At 42.0% G+C, this 16,816-nt stretch overlaps 1 protein-coding gene across 2 annotated transcripts in view; it reads left to right on the top strand.

Moving 5' to 3' along the window:
- MOBP (myelin associated oligodendrocyte basic protein) overlaps nucleotides 1–16,816 on the top strand; it is a 58,736-nt gene that overhangs the window by 29,075 nt on the left and 12,845 nt on the right. The window contains exons 3-5 of one of the 2 annotated variants that reach the window (XM_055282431.2): nucleotides 4,470–4,679; nucleotides 4,939–5,288; nucleotides 16,370–16,593. In XM_055282431.2, the coding sequence (XP_055138406.1) occupies nucleotides 4,474–4,679; nucleotides 4,939–5,254 (522 nt within the window). In that variant the 5' untranslated portion in view covers nucleotides 4,470–4,473 and the 3' untranslated portion in view covers nucleotides 5,255–5,288; nucleotides 16,370–16,593. Of the gene's footprint in view, nucleotides 1–4,469; nucleotides 4,680–4,866; nucleotides 5,289–16,369; nucleotides 16,594–16,816 lie in introns of both variants that reach the window. The other variant, XM_063636674.1, reaches the window with a different exon arrangement.

Genomic DNA, 16,816 nt, shown 5'->3' with positions numbered 1-16,816 from the left:
GTGCTCGGGATGTTGGAGTCACACAGATGTGGATTCAAATCCACATTGCTGCCTCTTACTGGCTTATGGACTTAGTCATGTTCCTTAGATTTTCCATCTTTAGTTTGTTAATAATGCCACATTATAAAATGCGGTAAAGTATGCAAAACAGCCATACACAATGGTGCTCGGTAAATTGTTACTTCTTCGCTGTTAGTTATTTTCTTTATTAAAGGAAAAACTTTAATAAAACAAATTCAATTTAACAGAGTTTAATTCAGCAAAGAACAACTCACAGATCAGTCAGTCCCCAGAACCAGATTAAGTTCAGAGGGACTCCAGGGCCACCACACAGAGAAAGGACAGAGGAAGGAAAGTGACAAATAGAAACCGAAAGTGAGGTACAGAAACAGCTGGACTGGTTACAGCTGGAATTTGCCTTATCTGAACACCGTTGGCTGTCTGTGATTGACTAAAACTCTGTGATTGGTGTAAGACTGGGTTACAATGTACCCATCCAGTTAGGTTATGGTTTACTACGTACAAATAAACCGTTAGGCAGAACTTAAAATATGTGAGGATGTGGCTTTAGGCTAAACTTAATTTAACAGCCTGTATTTCCAAGGAATTTACTACCAATCCTGGTGTGTTATAAAACAGTGACTCTCATTTAGCATGTGGGGCTTAGCGTTTTTAAATTGGATGGTGGCGTGGGGCCGACAGTTGGGGAAGCAGTATATAGAACCACTTAACCAGGTACCCCAACTAACTGCTGTATTTCTGCCACCTGGGAAAAGAATTAGCAGGCCAGGTTTTTTTTTTTTTTTTTTTTTTTTGGAGACGGAGTCTTGCTCTGTCTCTCAGGTTGGAGTGCAGTGGCGCGACCTCGGCTCACTGCAATCTCCGCCTCCCTGGTTCCAGCGATTCTCCTGCCTCAGCTGCCCAAGTAGGTGGGATTACAGGCACGTGCCACCACACTCAGCTAATTTTTGTATTTTTAGTAGAGACCAGGTTTCACCATGTTGGCAAGGATGGTCTCAATCTCCTGACCTCGTGATCCTCCCGACAGTCTTTTCAAAAATATAAACATTTTACTAAAGGAGGGAGAAAACATTATTTTGAAAGTTGGATGCATTTTCAGGTGGTTGTGTTAGGAATGGCGAGGTTCTTCCAGGGAAGAGAATTACTTTTTCCTTAAGGACCATGCATCGATGGATGACTAGAGGTGATGCTGCCCCCTGCCGGACATGGTCAGGGGAGACAGGGAGTGAGGGAAGTCATGGAGTAAAAAACAATTTTCCCCTGAAGTGCTGGGAGAAGAAATGACTGGGCGGGGGTGCAGATGGGCATACAGTGACCCAGGCATTACATCAGCTGGAGCAGTGAGTGGGATTTGAGAATTCAATTAGGGAAGGAATTCAGAGTCACAGTGGACTTCAAATCTCCTTCTTCTCCCATACTAATTATTTCTTAAACAGTTGGGGTAAGAGCTAGATTTTCTGTTATTTGTGATGGGTGCCTGAGCCGTTTGGGAAAAGGTGACCCTAGAAGGCCAGAGGAATTGGGAATGCCTGGGTTGCCTGTGGAGAGTTGAGTATCAGTCTCCATGTGCTGGGCACCTGAAGAAATTGCTCCTGAAGGTTAGTCCTAAAGTGTTTCATTTCATTATTTCCCATGGGAGGGAGAAACTCTAGCTGAACTTAGCGACCTATATAGGACTTGGGGAAGGGCTTAGCAGACCTTTAGGGTCTTTGCAATGAATCTGACCCTATAAGTCAGCTGCAGCTTCTCATTGGCCTATACATACCTGTCTGGATAAAGGGCTCCTTTGAATATATCTGATCATCTCCTTTTGAAAATTCAGCAATTTCTCTCCTAGGAGACTGCTACTCATCCTACCTTTCTGAATACCCATTACTCCTTCTTCCTGCAGCTTGAAGGCAGGTCCACTCCTCCTCCTGGAAGCCTTCCCTTGACTGACTCCTCGCTGAGTTCACAGGTATCTCATCCATGCCCAAGGTTGTGCCCCCTTCCCTCAGGTGAAGAGCTCTCAAGATGAGAGCTTTAGGTCCTGAGTTTAGAATGCCCATTTCTTCATGGATGTCCTTGGCTCTTTAAACTCATGGTGTCTCAGACCAATGAGATAATCTCCCTCCTTCTCATCTACTTAGACCTCTGATTAGCTGATGGCATGACTGTGTTCCCAGTCACACGAGCTAGACACTTCACCTGCCTCACTGCCTGTGTCCTGGCTCTATTATGTCTTCCAATTCTGCAGTGCAGATAGGATGAGGGCTCTCAGGGGTAATGCAATTCACTGTGTATCTGATTAGGTATCAGTCATTCCCAAGCCCTCATCTTCGGCCAGATGAAATGCCTCTGCCCATGAAGTTTCACCTTGTTCTTTAGCCCAACATATTGCCCTCTCTTCTGTGGACTTTTCATGCCATTGTGCCAGCACATTCTCATGTTGCAGAGCATGCTGGCCTTGTATCACACTTACTGATGTCTGTGGACATTCCTCTACCTACAAGGTGAGCTCATTGTGAGCAGGATGTTTATCTGATCTACCGACTTCCTCATCTCAGTGACTTGTACTTATTTGGTCTCAGTAAATGAAGTTTTTCTGGCCATTAGCACATCATGTGCATTCTAATCACTTACTTGCCTGTATCTCCCACTGGTGGATAAGTTTCTTGAGGACTGGACTAAGCATGATTTAGCTTTGTGTCCAGTATGTGAACTGAGCACCGTGCCAGGCAAAACCAAAGTATATAATAAATGTTAAATTAAATGGGTGAAGGTAACTTCATTTATTATTTAGTATTTATTACACCTTAAATAACTCTAACATTAAAAGTTTAGGGTTAAAAAAATGAAAGGTTTGCCAAAAGCAGATGAGCCTATAAGGGAAATGGACAAGGAGAGACTAGAGATAGAGGAGAAGATCTAGGAGAATGTGGTGTCACAGGAAAGGAAAGAGTTTAGATGGAGAGAGACCAAATATGAAGCCAATTAGTTTAGCAGCATGGAGGTCTCTGGGGAGCTATGTAGAGTCATTTTTCCTTGGGAGGAAAGGGCCAGGAGCCACAGTGGGGTGCACTGATGAGTGAGTGAGTGGAAGATGTAAAGATGGAGGGAAAAAGTATTAATAACTTTTCAAGAACTTTGCATATACAAAAGAGGAGGGTAATAGGGAAGCAAAAAGACAACAGGAGCAGGATCCAGAGAGGATTTCTTTTAAAATGGGGCATCATGAGTATGTTAAAAGCTGATGGAGTGGGGAAAACTTTCTGGGAAAAATATAAAACCTTTAATAATATCTAAGATAATTATATAAAACTATTTTTGCATGATAAAATCAAGTGAAACATTGGGAAAGAATATTTTTAACATACATAACAGATGTGACACACAATTTTGATGATCACAAACAGAGGTGCAAAAACAATGTATTTGTAACTGCATTCTACCTGCTTCTTAGCTGTCATTTCTATTTGTAGCAGAAGACAACCACACCAACAGACAAAAAAATTAAAATATCCCCTCAATGTTATTTAGTTATTTTTCTGTACTCATCCTTAAAAACCCAGATTATAGGTTCCGTCTTCAAGGAATCTATCCTTTTTCCATGCTTTGTACACATTTGTATTGGTCAACATAACACTATTTTGTAATTACATACTGCACATATGCGTCTCCAACCTGACCCTGAGTTTGTCAAGAGCAGAGACATTCTCAATATCCAGTTTATGCCCATTAACTATATTGATTCTTGTTGATTGATAGTCACGTAAGTCCCCTGTGGGCTTTGGTGTTTTGCAGTGTTAGGTAGGACTATTTCTGCATTTGTCACATTCCTAGAAGGACCGTTTTCAGTCCCCAGCAAACTCCCCTGTTGCTAGTCAGAACCCACCTTCTCCAAATATAACTGTGCTCTGATTTCTAGCACCATCGATTAGTTTTGCCTGTTCTTGAACGTCATATACACACAGCTTGTTTTCTTGTGTCTGACTTCTTTTGTTCAACACATTATGTCTGTGAGATCAAAATGTGTTGACATATGTCAGCAGGTCAGCAGTTTGTTCTTTTTCCTTGTTGTGTAGTATTTTATTGCATGAATGATGATTGTTTTAATAATAAATAATAATAAACTTTTTTATTTTGCTTTTTAGAGAAAAGGCTTTTCCTAACTCTAGAATATTATTTAGTCAAGGATATGTTTGGTTTTAAATGTTTTCCTATCTTACATGGGTCTCTAAAACATAAGGAAAACAAGAGCCAAATACACAAATGAAAATTAATGAATTCTTAGTTGAGTTCCTTTCCACGGAGTTGGGGGGAAGTTGGTCTTCCAGGGTTTTGCTCTGTAGGACCACCCTGAATGTTACCTTGGACTACGGGAGTAGCAGGGGGCTTCCTGAGTAGAGGGCTCCCTTTCCTGATGTGGTTTATGTCTCCTCCTGTCTCCTTGCATCGGCAATTTCCAGTGAGATGAGTCAGAAAACGGCCAAGGAGGGTCCCAGACTCTCCAAAAACCAGAAGTACTCCGAGCACTTCAGCATACACTGCTGCCCGCCGTTCACCTTCCTCAATTCCAAGAAGGAGATAGTGGATCGGAAATACAGCATCTGTAAGAGCGGTTGCTTCTACCAGAAGAAAGAGGAGGACTGGATCTGCTGCGCCTGCCAGAAGACCAGGTGAGCGGCCGCCCAGCCCCGCGGCACCGGCTGGGCACAGCGCGTGGTCTCGGCTCCCAGCACGCCCCTCCCGCTCCGCACCCCACTCTTCCCCCTAGTCGGCTCCGGGTCAGGCTCGGACACCGGAAGGCACTCCAGGGAGACTGGAAGGTGGGTGGGGGAGCAGGGCCTTCCTACCTGTTTCCAGCTCCTGCCAGCGTCGCTTAAGCAGCAGAGGAGAGCCCTGGCTCCCGCCTCCAGCTTCTTTTGGCCCTCTCAGAACCAGCCGCCGTGCCAAGTCCCCTCAGAGGCCCAAGCAACAGCCAGCTGCGCCCCCCGCGGTGGTCAAAGCGCCAGCCAAGCCACGGTCCCCTCCGAGGTCTGAGCGTCAGCCACGGTCCCCTCCGAGGTCTGAGCGTCAGCCACGGTCCCCTCCGAGGTCTGAGCGTCAGCCACGTCCCCGCCCAGAGGTCCGACCACCGCCAGCCAAGCAGCGTTCCCCTCAGAAGTCCAAGAAACAGCCGCGCAGCAGCCCCCTCAGAGGGCCAGGCGCCAGCCGTGGGGGGTCCCCCGTCAAAGCTTCTAGGTTCTGGTAACACCATCTCTTCCCTTTTGTTCCCCAGCCCTAAGGTTAGTAGCTGCTTCCTGTGTTTACTAACACCGGGCTGTCTCCATGGCCCTCTTCAGCCTTATTACCCAACCTGTGTAATTAGCTCCCTCCATTAAATCCCCTCTGTTTGAAATACCTAGTGTGGCTTCTGGTTTCCTCCTAGGTGCTATTGGTGCATACTTCAGGTGACTGTGGCCATTGCTTCTGTTGTCTAATAGGACTGGAAGTTGTTAATCTATCAATTGAGATTATTGACCACGGTAACAGATTGAATAAATGAGTTCCTCAATGCCTGTGCCTCAGGGAGATAACGAACGGTGACTCTAATCAATATCTGTATAAGTAAAAGGAGAGGGTAATCCATTGGACCCATCCATCCTCCTAACACACTTCATCTGATGTCAATCTCAGTGGCAATACCATTCATTCATTCACTCATTCACTTACTCAACAAATCCTATTGCATACCTGTAAAGTTCTATTTGATGTGCTGGGGGAAGGGAATATGGCAGTGAGGAAGCCGTGTTGTTTGAGATTCACCAGGACCAAATAAGAGAATAGGTGTCATCGTGTAGGGATCAGTGCCCTAATGTTTTGATAATATGCATGTACATGGGACCATGAGAACTGTAAGCAGGGAGTTATTGGCTCTGTAGGCTAGGTTTTTTTTTGTTGTTGTTGTTGTTTTTGAGCAGTTTTAGGTTCACAGCAAAATTAAGGGGAAGGTACAGAGATTTCCCCTATATTCTTGCCCCAATACACACATGGCTGGCCAATTTTTTTATTTTTATTTATTTATTTATTTTACAGTTCTGAAGGTATATCAGCATGCCAACCTTTTAGACCTTTTACTATTTGGAACTGAATCTGTTTATAAGTTAGTAGCGTGAGATTCTCATATCTACTCTGATACCCAGCACTTGTGTAGCATCTACTACGTGTAGGTATCACATGATGTTTACTGATTTAGTAGGAAGAAGAGTCAATGGGGGAGAATGTTAAAGATGCCCCTAGAAAATGTGGTTTTGCACTCACCACTAAGGCCTGGGTATGTGCCTTTTTAGTAAGCATTCACCCCTGCAAGGTACAGTTACGTAGACAGTACACAGACTACACAATGAGCAATGCTGACCTAAACAATCCGTAAATGAATAATCCAGATTATTTGTGATGTGAGGTAAAGAAATGTGGAGAGTGACAAATTTATGGTACCAAAAGTGAAAGTATTAAAAAGGCACAAGATTAGGCAAGTTTAATTTGTGAAGGAAGTAACTAGTCACTAAAACTTTAATAGCAAGTTGTATGACAGGTTACCTAGTCATTAACTGAGACCCTCTTAAGGAGCCTGAATAGAAGGGTCCTAGGACAGGTAAGTATTGATATATGGAAGTAGTTAGAAAATGTATGAAACAGAGGAAATTAATTGTATAAAAGGTATGTCACCTATAGTGGTGACTTTGGGTGGCTGGAGTTCAATCAGGACATGGAAAGGAGTTAGAAGACAATGAAAGCAAACTTCACCATACCCACAGATTTGTCTGGACCTAATCTTGCTCAGTGTATTCACCTAAGTTCAGGAGATACCCTAGTGTTGGCGTGCTTTGACTCCCTCAGTTAACTAATCTCAGTGGGTGTCAGAGAAGGTGCCTCCACAGGCTGTTATTACCTTCTCAGCCATTGTCCCTTACCTGGGAACAGAGGATCTGAAAGGCTTCATCCATAACGTCCCATGACTTCACTTATGCGCTATCTGAGTCCTACTTGAGATACTCATTTTTCCTTGTTAGATTCCCAAAGGTCTTCAGGTAATACATTGGAGCCACTTCTTCATCATATTGTCTATTCCTTTTATTGATACTGATTGACTATTTTGAATCAAAGGAGTGGGAGGCGGGTTGATTTGATGGGAAATATTTGCGCTTAAGCAGAGCTACTAACTTGCACATGAAGAAAGGGTAAAAAAGATTCTCTGAAGCCAACTTGCTTTCTGAAACAGTGCTATTTCTGAGGTATTGCTTTTAGAGGTTAAATAATTTTGGCAAAGGCCTAATTGGATTCTTTTTTCAAGGCCTAATTGGATTCTTTTTTTTTTTTTTTTTTGAGACGGAGTCTTGCTCTGTCACCCAGGCTGGAGTGCAGTGGCGCAATCTCGGCTCACTGCAAGCTCCGCCTCCCGGGTTCACACCATTCTCCTGCCTCAGCCTCTCCGAGTAGCTGGGACTACAGGCGCCCGCCACCACGCCCGGCTAATTTTTTGTATTTTTTAGTAGAGACGGGGTTTCACCGTGGTCTCGATCTCCTGACCTCGTGATCCGCCCACCTCGGCCTCCCAAAGTGCTGGGATTACAAGCGTGAGCCACCGTGCCCGGCCATTGGATTCTTAATAACTCCCTTGGATAGGTCTTCTCAAAAACCAGAGCATGATTTAATCTTAGGAACCTCTTGTACGATTTCCAGCATTCTGATTAAACATGGTAGCATTCTTAATATTTGATAGGCGGAAACCATGGCGTCTCCCTCTTAGTTTATTCTGTCCTCTCAGTTCTAAGATTTTAGGATTTCACAAGGTTGTCCTTGCCTTTGGGTTTAACAGGTATGTCCTGGGCCTCTTTTGGTTTCAGTGTTCTGCTTTTGGGAGCTGGGGATCTGTGGTTCTTTGAAAACCACCATGGCTGTGGGTGGTTCATTTGGAGTCAATCAGTCACATGTATTGGGAAGTGCTGTGTGTGCCTTCGACTCAATCTTTTCTGCACAGCATGTTTTGTATTATTAAATTGAGCCCTGCACACAAGCAGCCTGGAAGACTATGATTTTCCAGGTAACAGCAGAGCTAGAGAAAAGGCCTGAGCTCTTTGCTTTCTGTTCAGGCTCTTGTTCTGCCTGTGTCTCAGGTTGCATTATTGCTTTTATTAGTTTGGGTGACTGAACTCTTGAATTTTGCACTATCTGTGGCATATACTCTTTCCTATCTGGGAGCAGGCCTTTATACATCCTGGTGGTCCCTATAGCACAATGCTTATGCAGAACAGATGCTTTTGCAGAGGCCTAGGTTAGCCAGAGAGGCTTCCAGTCCTGGGAGCCGTGTGTTGTTTTGGAGTGTGACGCCTCTGCCTGGTCACAGGTCCTTACCTGGTCCAGACCACATGGTTAACTATGCCTTCTCTGATAGCCTTAACCCAGTTGTCTCTCATTCTCCTTCAACACTGGTTTTTTTTTTTTTTTTTTTTTGAGACGGAGTCTCACTCTGTCGCCCAGGCTGGAGTGCAGTGGCGCAATCTTGGCTCACTGCAAGCTCCGCCTCCCAGGTTCATGCCATTCTCCTGCCTCAGCCTCTCTGAGTAGCTGGGACTACAGGCGCCCGCCACCATGCCCGGCTAATTTTTTGTGTTTTTAGTAGAGACGGAGTTTCACCGTGGTCTCGATCTCCTGACCTCGTGATCCGCCCGCCTCGGCCTCCCAAAGTGCTGGGATTACAAGCGTGAGCCACCGCGCCCGGCCTCAACACTCGTTTTATAAATCCCTGATTCTAGATCAAGCTCACAACCTGCCTGCATTGGTTTTCCAGCTGCTGAGGATGGTCATGTGTGCATAGAGCTGCTGAGCACAGTTTGGGAAAAGCTTTATAGCCTGGTGGGTTGGTGCCACCACAAATGGATGAACCCCAGCCACTCCCCAGACTGTCCTGGCTCCACCAGCCCCCACACGTTCATCAGAATATGCATCTGTCTTTAAATCCTTCCCCTCAGCCTCAGAGGATGAAGCATTCATTCACTGATGAGGCCAGTCTCCCACTGCTCCCTGTGATCTTCCAACCTCTTATCTCCTTTGGGGTCTTAACTGTACAACTTAGCAACCCCCCTAACCACTTCAGCCTTTGTATCTTGTCTCTTTCTCATTAGCATTTCGACATGTTTTGCTCTCTTATATTGACTGTGTGTTCATGTCTGGCCCTATCCTCTTTTCTCTCTACCTTAGACAAATTTTTAAAAGAATAGTGTAAACTCGTCATCTTTACTTCCTCACATCCCATTTGCTCTTCAATTCGTTGTGTTCTAATTTCTTCCCTTAGCGCCCCCTGCCCCTGGAATTCCTCTTGTGCAGATTCCTCCAGAAGTAACAATACAAGGGCAAGAAGTTTATTTGGGAGGTGAAGGGGACACTGGGGGAATGTGGGAAGCAAGACAAGGAAGGGAAAGAGCCAATTTAAAAAAAGCATTATCTAACCAATTCTCACTGTGGGTTCCTGGAGCTTAGTCCTGCCGAGGACCTCTGGTGAACAGTGTAGACACGTGCGTCAGTTATCTCACCTGAGGGGTGGAGGAACTGGGATATTTATACACCAGTTCTTGTCAGTCATTAGTCAGCCAACGCTGCTTCAAGGATGGGGGCATTCATTCTTTGACACATCCAGCTTGTTAAGGAGATGGCAAAGTGGGCTGCAGCAGCAAGATAAAAGCCCTCAGGAAAAGAAAGGCAAGCGCTGGCACCTGGAAGTGGGGCTGAGCACAAGAGTGGTAAGGGCAAGGGGTTATGGGCAAGGCACCAGTAGTGTTTGCTCTAATGCTTACCTGTGGCCTTCATGCTGCTTTTCCTAATGAATGCTGAATCCAGTCTGTTTATCAATGGTGCTTTCTGTTGGATTTGTTGGGCTGTTCTCTCATTCAGTCTTTAAATTCTCCGTTCTCTTGGTTTCTGTGACTCTCTTCTTCCTTTTCTCTTCAGGAACTTTCCTTCTCCATCTTCTTGTGAGTGCTTCCTTTTCTGCCAATTGCTCAACCTTGAGGTCCCCTAGGGTTCCATACTGAGCTCTCTGCTTATATGATTTTGCCTTCTCTTGTGGTTTTAATTATGACTCACATGCTGATGACTTCTAAACCTTAATTCATCATTGACATTAATGTATGAGCTTATTCACTCAGCAGATCAATTTGATGTTGGAAAACCTAATCTGTCTACACTTGATTTCTTTCCTACAAAGCTTGTTCTTCTTTTGTTTGCTATCTCAGCAAATAACACAGCTGTCCAACTAATCCCCCAAGTTGGAACCCTAAGCACATTGTAACTTCCAATTTTCCCCTGCATATAAATGCTAGCCAATTTGACTTTCTGATGGGAAGGGGTGCAGGATTGAGATCAAGCTAGAAACAAAGTAGAGGGAATGGAGGTAGTTGATAAAATAAGGCTCCTCCATAGCACATATGGCCTTTGATGGGAACAAGAAAAGCTGTTAGATTGTGCAAAGTAGAGAGAGACCCATTAATAGGCATTAAGATAGAGGCAGGTCATGCCCGAGAATGAGCGAGCTAGAGGTTTGAGAAGGTTAGGGTACACCTGGAATGTTAGAGACCAGGCTTCTAGGCAGTAGTTAGGGCTGACTGAGCTCAGCTCAACAGAGCTGTATATAAATAATTTGTTCTTAAGGAGCTCCTTCTCCAATGAAGGAAACAGACTGCCACCTCTGAAATTATCAGTGGAATCACACAACTCCACATCCACACTCTGCTTCTCTTCCAACTTGTTTGCCAAATGCCCTCACAGCAACTGTTCTTAAACTTTACCATGTGCCTCCAGTGCTCTGACTCCTCCATTTTTATCTCCATCTATCAGACTCCACTTTCCTCGCTTTCCAAATTAGAAATGATATCCCAACATTTTAATGTCTTTCACAAATACCCTAGAATCCCCTGCCTTCTGAATATTTGTCTTACACCCCTGGGAAAACCCCAGCCTTTGATGAACCCAACTAACTGGCTTCACCATGTTTGTTTTTGGGCAGCTGAGCATCACTGGAGAAAAGCACACAGCAGGACAATAGTAGCTCGGTATAAGCAGAATTGTGTTTATCCTATCACTAAGCATTTTCCTTTGGGCAGTTATAGTTCAATTGCATGTATTCAGACAAAAAAGGAAGCATGTACCTCAAAAGTGTCATGTATGCACATGTAGTTTATATGCTCACACACATACTTCACATGTATCAGGCTTACTGAAGTATAATTTACATGTGGTAAAATTAAACTCTTTTGGCATACATTTCTATGCACATAGTCCTATGACTACTGCCACAAGTAAGATATAGAATATTTTCATTACCCTTCAAAATTTCCTTATATTTCACCTATGCAGTCAACTCCCCAGCCCATAGTAACCACTGACCTATCTTCCGTCCCTATAGTTTTGCCTTTTCTAAGATTCCATATAAGTGGAATTATGTATTATTATAGCCTTTTGAGTCTGGCTTCTTTTACTTAACATAGTGCTTTTGAACCATGTTGTTGCATTTTTTTTTTTTTGAGACGGAGTCTGGCTCTGTTGCCCAGGCTGGAGTGCAATGGCGTGATCTCGGCTCACTGCAACCTCTGCCTCCTGGGTTCAAGTGATTCTCCTGCCTCAGCCTCCTGAGTAGCTGCGATTACAGGCATCTGCCACCACGCCTGGCTGATTTTTGTGTTTTTAGTAGAGAGGGGTTTCACTATGTTGGTCAGGCTGGTCTTGAACTCCTGACCTCATGATCTGCCCACCTCAGACTTTCAAAGTGCTGGGATTACAGGTGTGAGCCACCACGCCGGGCCCCAACATTTTAATCTCTTTCACAAATACCCTAGAATCCCTTGCCTTCTGAATATTTGTCTTATACCCCTGGGGAAACCCCAGCCTTGGATGAACACAACTATATATATAGCCATCCATATACAGTATATATGTATATAGTATATATACATATGCATCCATATGGTCTCTCTCTCTATATGTGTATGTTTATATGTATGTGCATATATGTATATACATACGTGCACATATGTGTGTGAGTGTGCGTGTGTGTGTGTGTATATACATGGATTCACATACCACAGTTTGCTACTCACCAGCTGAAAGACGTTTGTTTCCAGTTTTGGTGATTATGAATAAAGCTGTGAACATTATGTGAACATAAGTTTTCCTTTCTATTGGGTAAATAACTGGGACTGGTAATGCTGGGTAATATGGTAGATATTTGTTTAAACTTCTAAGAAACAGCTAAATTATTTTCCAAAGAAGTTGTAACATTTTGCATTCCTACCAGTAACCTGGGCTTATTGTTAACACTTGGTACTGCCAGCTTGAAAAATTTTATTCATTCTGATAGGTATGTAAAGGTATTCATTGTAGTTTTAATTTTGCATTTTCGTAATGACTAGTGAAGTTGGGCATCTTTTAATGAGTATAAAGATAATCCACCAAAGACACTTATTTGGTGAAATCTTTGCTTAAATCTTCTACATATAAAAATCGGATTGTTTTATTATTGTATTTTGAGGGGTTTAAAAATATTCTAGATACAAGACACTTATAAACAATATGTTTTGCAAGCATTTTCTCCAAGTCTGTGACTTGCCTTTTTATTTTATTAACAGTGTTTTGTGAAGAGCCAAAGTTTTGACAAAGTCAAATTTATCAAATTTTACTATCACACTGGTCTTTAAAAATAAAATATTATTATTTTTTATTTTTGATACCCCAGTTTCTTCACCTCTCTGATGAGATACAGATGAGATACTGATGTACAGGTCTACGCTGTTCCCCAGGGACCCCCTGCAGGGTCATACTTTTTGTGTTGCATTTAAGAAATCTTTTTCTAATTCAAGGTCACAAAGATATTTTCTTGTAGAAGTTTTAAATTCTAGGTTTTACTTTTACAGTATTATCCATTTTAAGTTAATTTTTTGTAATGGTGTGAAGTATGAATTGAGGTTCAATTTTTTTGTATATGGTTTGCATATGGCTCAATTTTTTTGTAATTATTTCAACATCATTTGTTGAAAAGTTTCTCCACTGAATTACCTTTGCAATTTGGCCACAAATCAGTTGATCATATATTTATGGGTTTATTTCTAGACTTTCTATTTTTTCTATTAATTTATGTATCTTTCCTTTCACCAAAGCCATACTTTATTACTGTAGCTTAGTAGTAAGTATTGAAATCAGTTAGTGTGAATTCTCAAACATCGTTCTTCATTTAAAAAAATTGTTCTGGTAAAAAATTTCCTAGCTTTTTTACTTTTCCATATAAATTTTCATTGTATCAGGTTCTACAATATATTATGGTAGGATTTTGAAAGGAATTGTGTTGAGCTTATAGCTCAATTTGGGGAGAACTATAACAATACTGAGTCTGATAATTCATGAACATGGTATATCTCTCTATTTATTTAGGTCTTTTATTGTTTTGTAGTTTCTAGTACATAGATCTTGCACATATTTTGTCTGGTTTGTACCTAAGATTTTATGCTTTTTGGTGATATCAAAAATAGCATTCTGTTTCAATTTTGATTTCTAATTGTTCATTGCTAGTATATAAAAATATAAGTGAATTTTGTACGTTGATCATGGATCCTGTGATTTTGCTAAACTTACCTATTCTTGATTTTTTGTGGTAGATTCTAGGGTTTTCTATATTGCAACTTATGTTGTCTTTGAATAGAGACGTTTTGATATTTTTCTTTTCAATCCGTATGCCTATTTTTTGTGTATGTTTCAAACTGCTATTTTGTTTAAAACATTTAATTTTTAGAGAAATATTTTAACAAGATTAAATTCTTGCCCAATTGGCTCTCTGGCTTATTGCAAGGGATTACAGCCTGAAGGCCCAAGCCTAATAACACAAAGTGCTTGGGTTGGGTTGTTAGTTTATTCCTGTGCTTTCTTTATATCCTCATTTCAAGATATGGCTCAACTTTCCTCATGGCCTATTGACTGATGTACTGTATCATCAAAATAGAAAATTGGCACGAGCATTCTTTGGATGTAAAGAATCACAGAGGTCCTAAATACTATTAGAATTACTATGGTGGTAATTGTTCAAAATTGCCAGATGTCATCTTAATGGTTATGAGAGATGGTTACCAAAGCTCTAGGGATTGGATTTACAAGGTGGATTCAATTTCAGTTCACATTGGGGGACAATCTCGGTCTTGGAGGGAGTTAACATCTTGAAGAACAGTCATGTGGTAGTTGTCCATGTGTGGGCCAAAGACTTATGACACTTTCTTCTCAAACCCTACATGGCCCTGAATTATCTGTTTCCTCTATTCAGCTACGTGGGCAGTCTTTATAATTTAACCTTTCAAAGCTGTGCTACAATACGATGACTAGAGAATTTTATATAGGACATGACTTTTGTGTACTAGTGATCTGTTATTTTCCTGTTTTGGGTTTGTCAGGGTGAATGATGTGGGGTATTTTGTGGAAGCAGAGTCTAAAGAGTCATCATTATTGGCAGTGATAAGGGGTCCTGGCATAGCCCTCTGACTTAAGAGCCTTCACACTTCTTGCTGAGCAGATGGAGCTCCTTTCTGTGAGCTCCCTTGATACTTCCACTGCTATAATTTGGACATCTTTGCTGATCAGTTCACTTACTTGTCCATCTTCCTTGCTGGATGGAGTATGCATAAGTCAGGATCAGAGAATCTTACACTCATCCCCCCAGGGCCTCACTCAGGGCCTGGGTGATGTTATTGATGGAATGAGCCCTATAAATACACTTGCAGTCAGTCTGGCACAGTGAGAAGAGCAAGGGCTCTGGCATCGTTCCAACAATTGGAAATTAAAATGGAAAAAAAGGCATGAATTGAAAAGGTTTGAGTCTGAGCTCTGCTGCCTGTGGATTTCCTGTGTCTGAATTACTTATTCTAAGTCACATTTTTCCCATCTGTAAAATGAGGATATTATCTATTTCATTAGTTCATCATATTATAGTACTAGGTAAGTGGATATTATTGGAACAATTATTTAATGGATACATTGTGTCATTTAACCCTACCTACTAGCATATTATCTCCAACTCAATTGCCTTGCCTGGTTGATTGGGAGTTCAGGGGCTGTTGCTATATAAACTGGTCACCCCCATTACCATCAATGTGGCTGCTATTGCTAGTAAAGTGCCAATTAGATAATTAAATGCTCATATTACCTAGGATGCCACAGTCGCTGATTGCAGAGATACTTGCTGAGGGTGATGCCTGGGATCTGTGGGCTTCCGTGCTAGTCTCAGCACCTGGGTTTTATATTCAGCAGTATCCATGGGGAGTTCGAAAACATGCAGGCTGCCACATGTCTGGAGGTCATACAGGCAATCCAGAAAGTGTAAAGAGATTCCTTCCTCAAATTTCAAGGGATGTGTTCCAACCTTCCAGGCTACAATTCACTCTACAAGTTTTAATAACATAGTTCTGCATTTATTTTTTTCTGGTATCCTCAATCCAGTTTGAAGGGTATCAGCTTTGCTAGCTTGATATATCATTTGGGATTTTTAAAATGGTATTGCTAATATCTGAATATAAATTTTATTTCTAATATTAAAAACTTTCCAAATTACACAAAAGCTGTGATCCTCATAAGTTTTGTCTCTAGAATAAAATTATGTGACATTCCTAATGCATGCATTTTGGTTTTTGTGTGTTTGTTTTTTAAACTAAGAACTTTGATGATGTACTGAAACTATTTGACATAGCCTCATTTCAAAGGCAGTCACGTAGAGTTCTGCTGTCTAAATAAATTAAAGCTGATATCACACAACATTTCAGTTGGGTGAGCTTGCAGGCAATGCTTGTCTGGGCCACATACTTATAATGTTTAATGTCTTTATTGGATGTTGTTTATCTCCTTCTTGAACATGATTTGTTCCCCCATCAAAGTGGAAACATGTCAGTATGTTCACAATTTTATAAGTGCATATACTCTATGTGTATATGTATGTACATTCACATCTTTATATCTATAAGTAGTAAAATTTTTTTCCAGGAGTGGGTGTACTTTAATTTCCTTTGTGTTTTTCTATGTTTCAAAATTATCTACAATGATTAACCAGAAAAGGAATAATTATCATACATAAAATAGAACTCTTAAAGAGTATCTTTCCTAGGCTCGGGCCAAGAAAAAAATATTATCATATTATTTTTGGCCAGAGACTACCAGAATTAAGAAATTAAAGAGAGGGATTTTGCAGAATAACCTCAAAGGTAATCTCAAAATCCACAATTATATTAACTGAGCACAGAGAAAGAGAGAGACTATACATCACCTACCTATGTCATGTGTTTTTCTTTTTCTCTTTGTAAACCAGATTGAAAAGGAAGATCAGGCCGACCCCAAAGAAGAAGTGACCAAGGAGGAGTTTAAAGTGAATGAACGGCCTCGGCTCCTGGACTCATTGCTTCACAACCCATCTACCCCTGGATGAAGTTATCTGGCTTCAAATATTATGCAGGGGCAAACACCTGCTGATTCGGCAACTGCTGATGCTCATGGTCCCCATGGCATGGGGGCCTCAGGGCAGCCTGCCTGGAGGTGAGCAGGGCTATCTCTGTGTGTTGTACTCCAGTCAGGGGGTTCCAGCAGCACCCGCGGGCTCTAGAGCTTAATGCACAGTTCTTTTTGTTTCACCTGCAGTCCTTTCTTCTCCAGGATATGCACAGGCCTCCAGGGTCTTTCATGGCTCAGGGTCAGGTGGCTCAAGTGCCAACCCACATGTTGTCCTCCAAATATTCCCTTCTATCCCTGGCATCCTGTT

This window comes from Symphalangus syndactylus, chromosome 1, assembly GCF_028878055.3.
Source record: "Symphalangus syndactylus isolate Jambi chromosome 1, NHGRI_mSymSyn1-v2.1_pri, whole genome shotgun sequence".
Lineage (NCBI taxonomy): Eukaryota > Metazoa > Chordata > Mammalia > Primates > Hylobatidae > Symphalangus > Symphalangus syndactylus.
The sequence above is the reverse complement of the archived record's forward strand: the minus strand, read 5'-3'. Positions and strand labels throughout refer to the sequence as shown.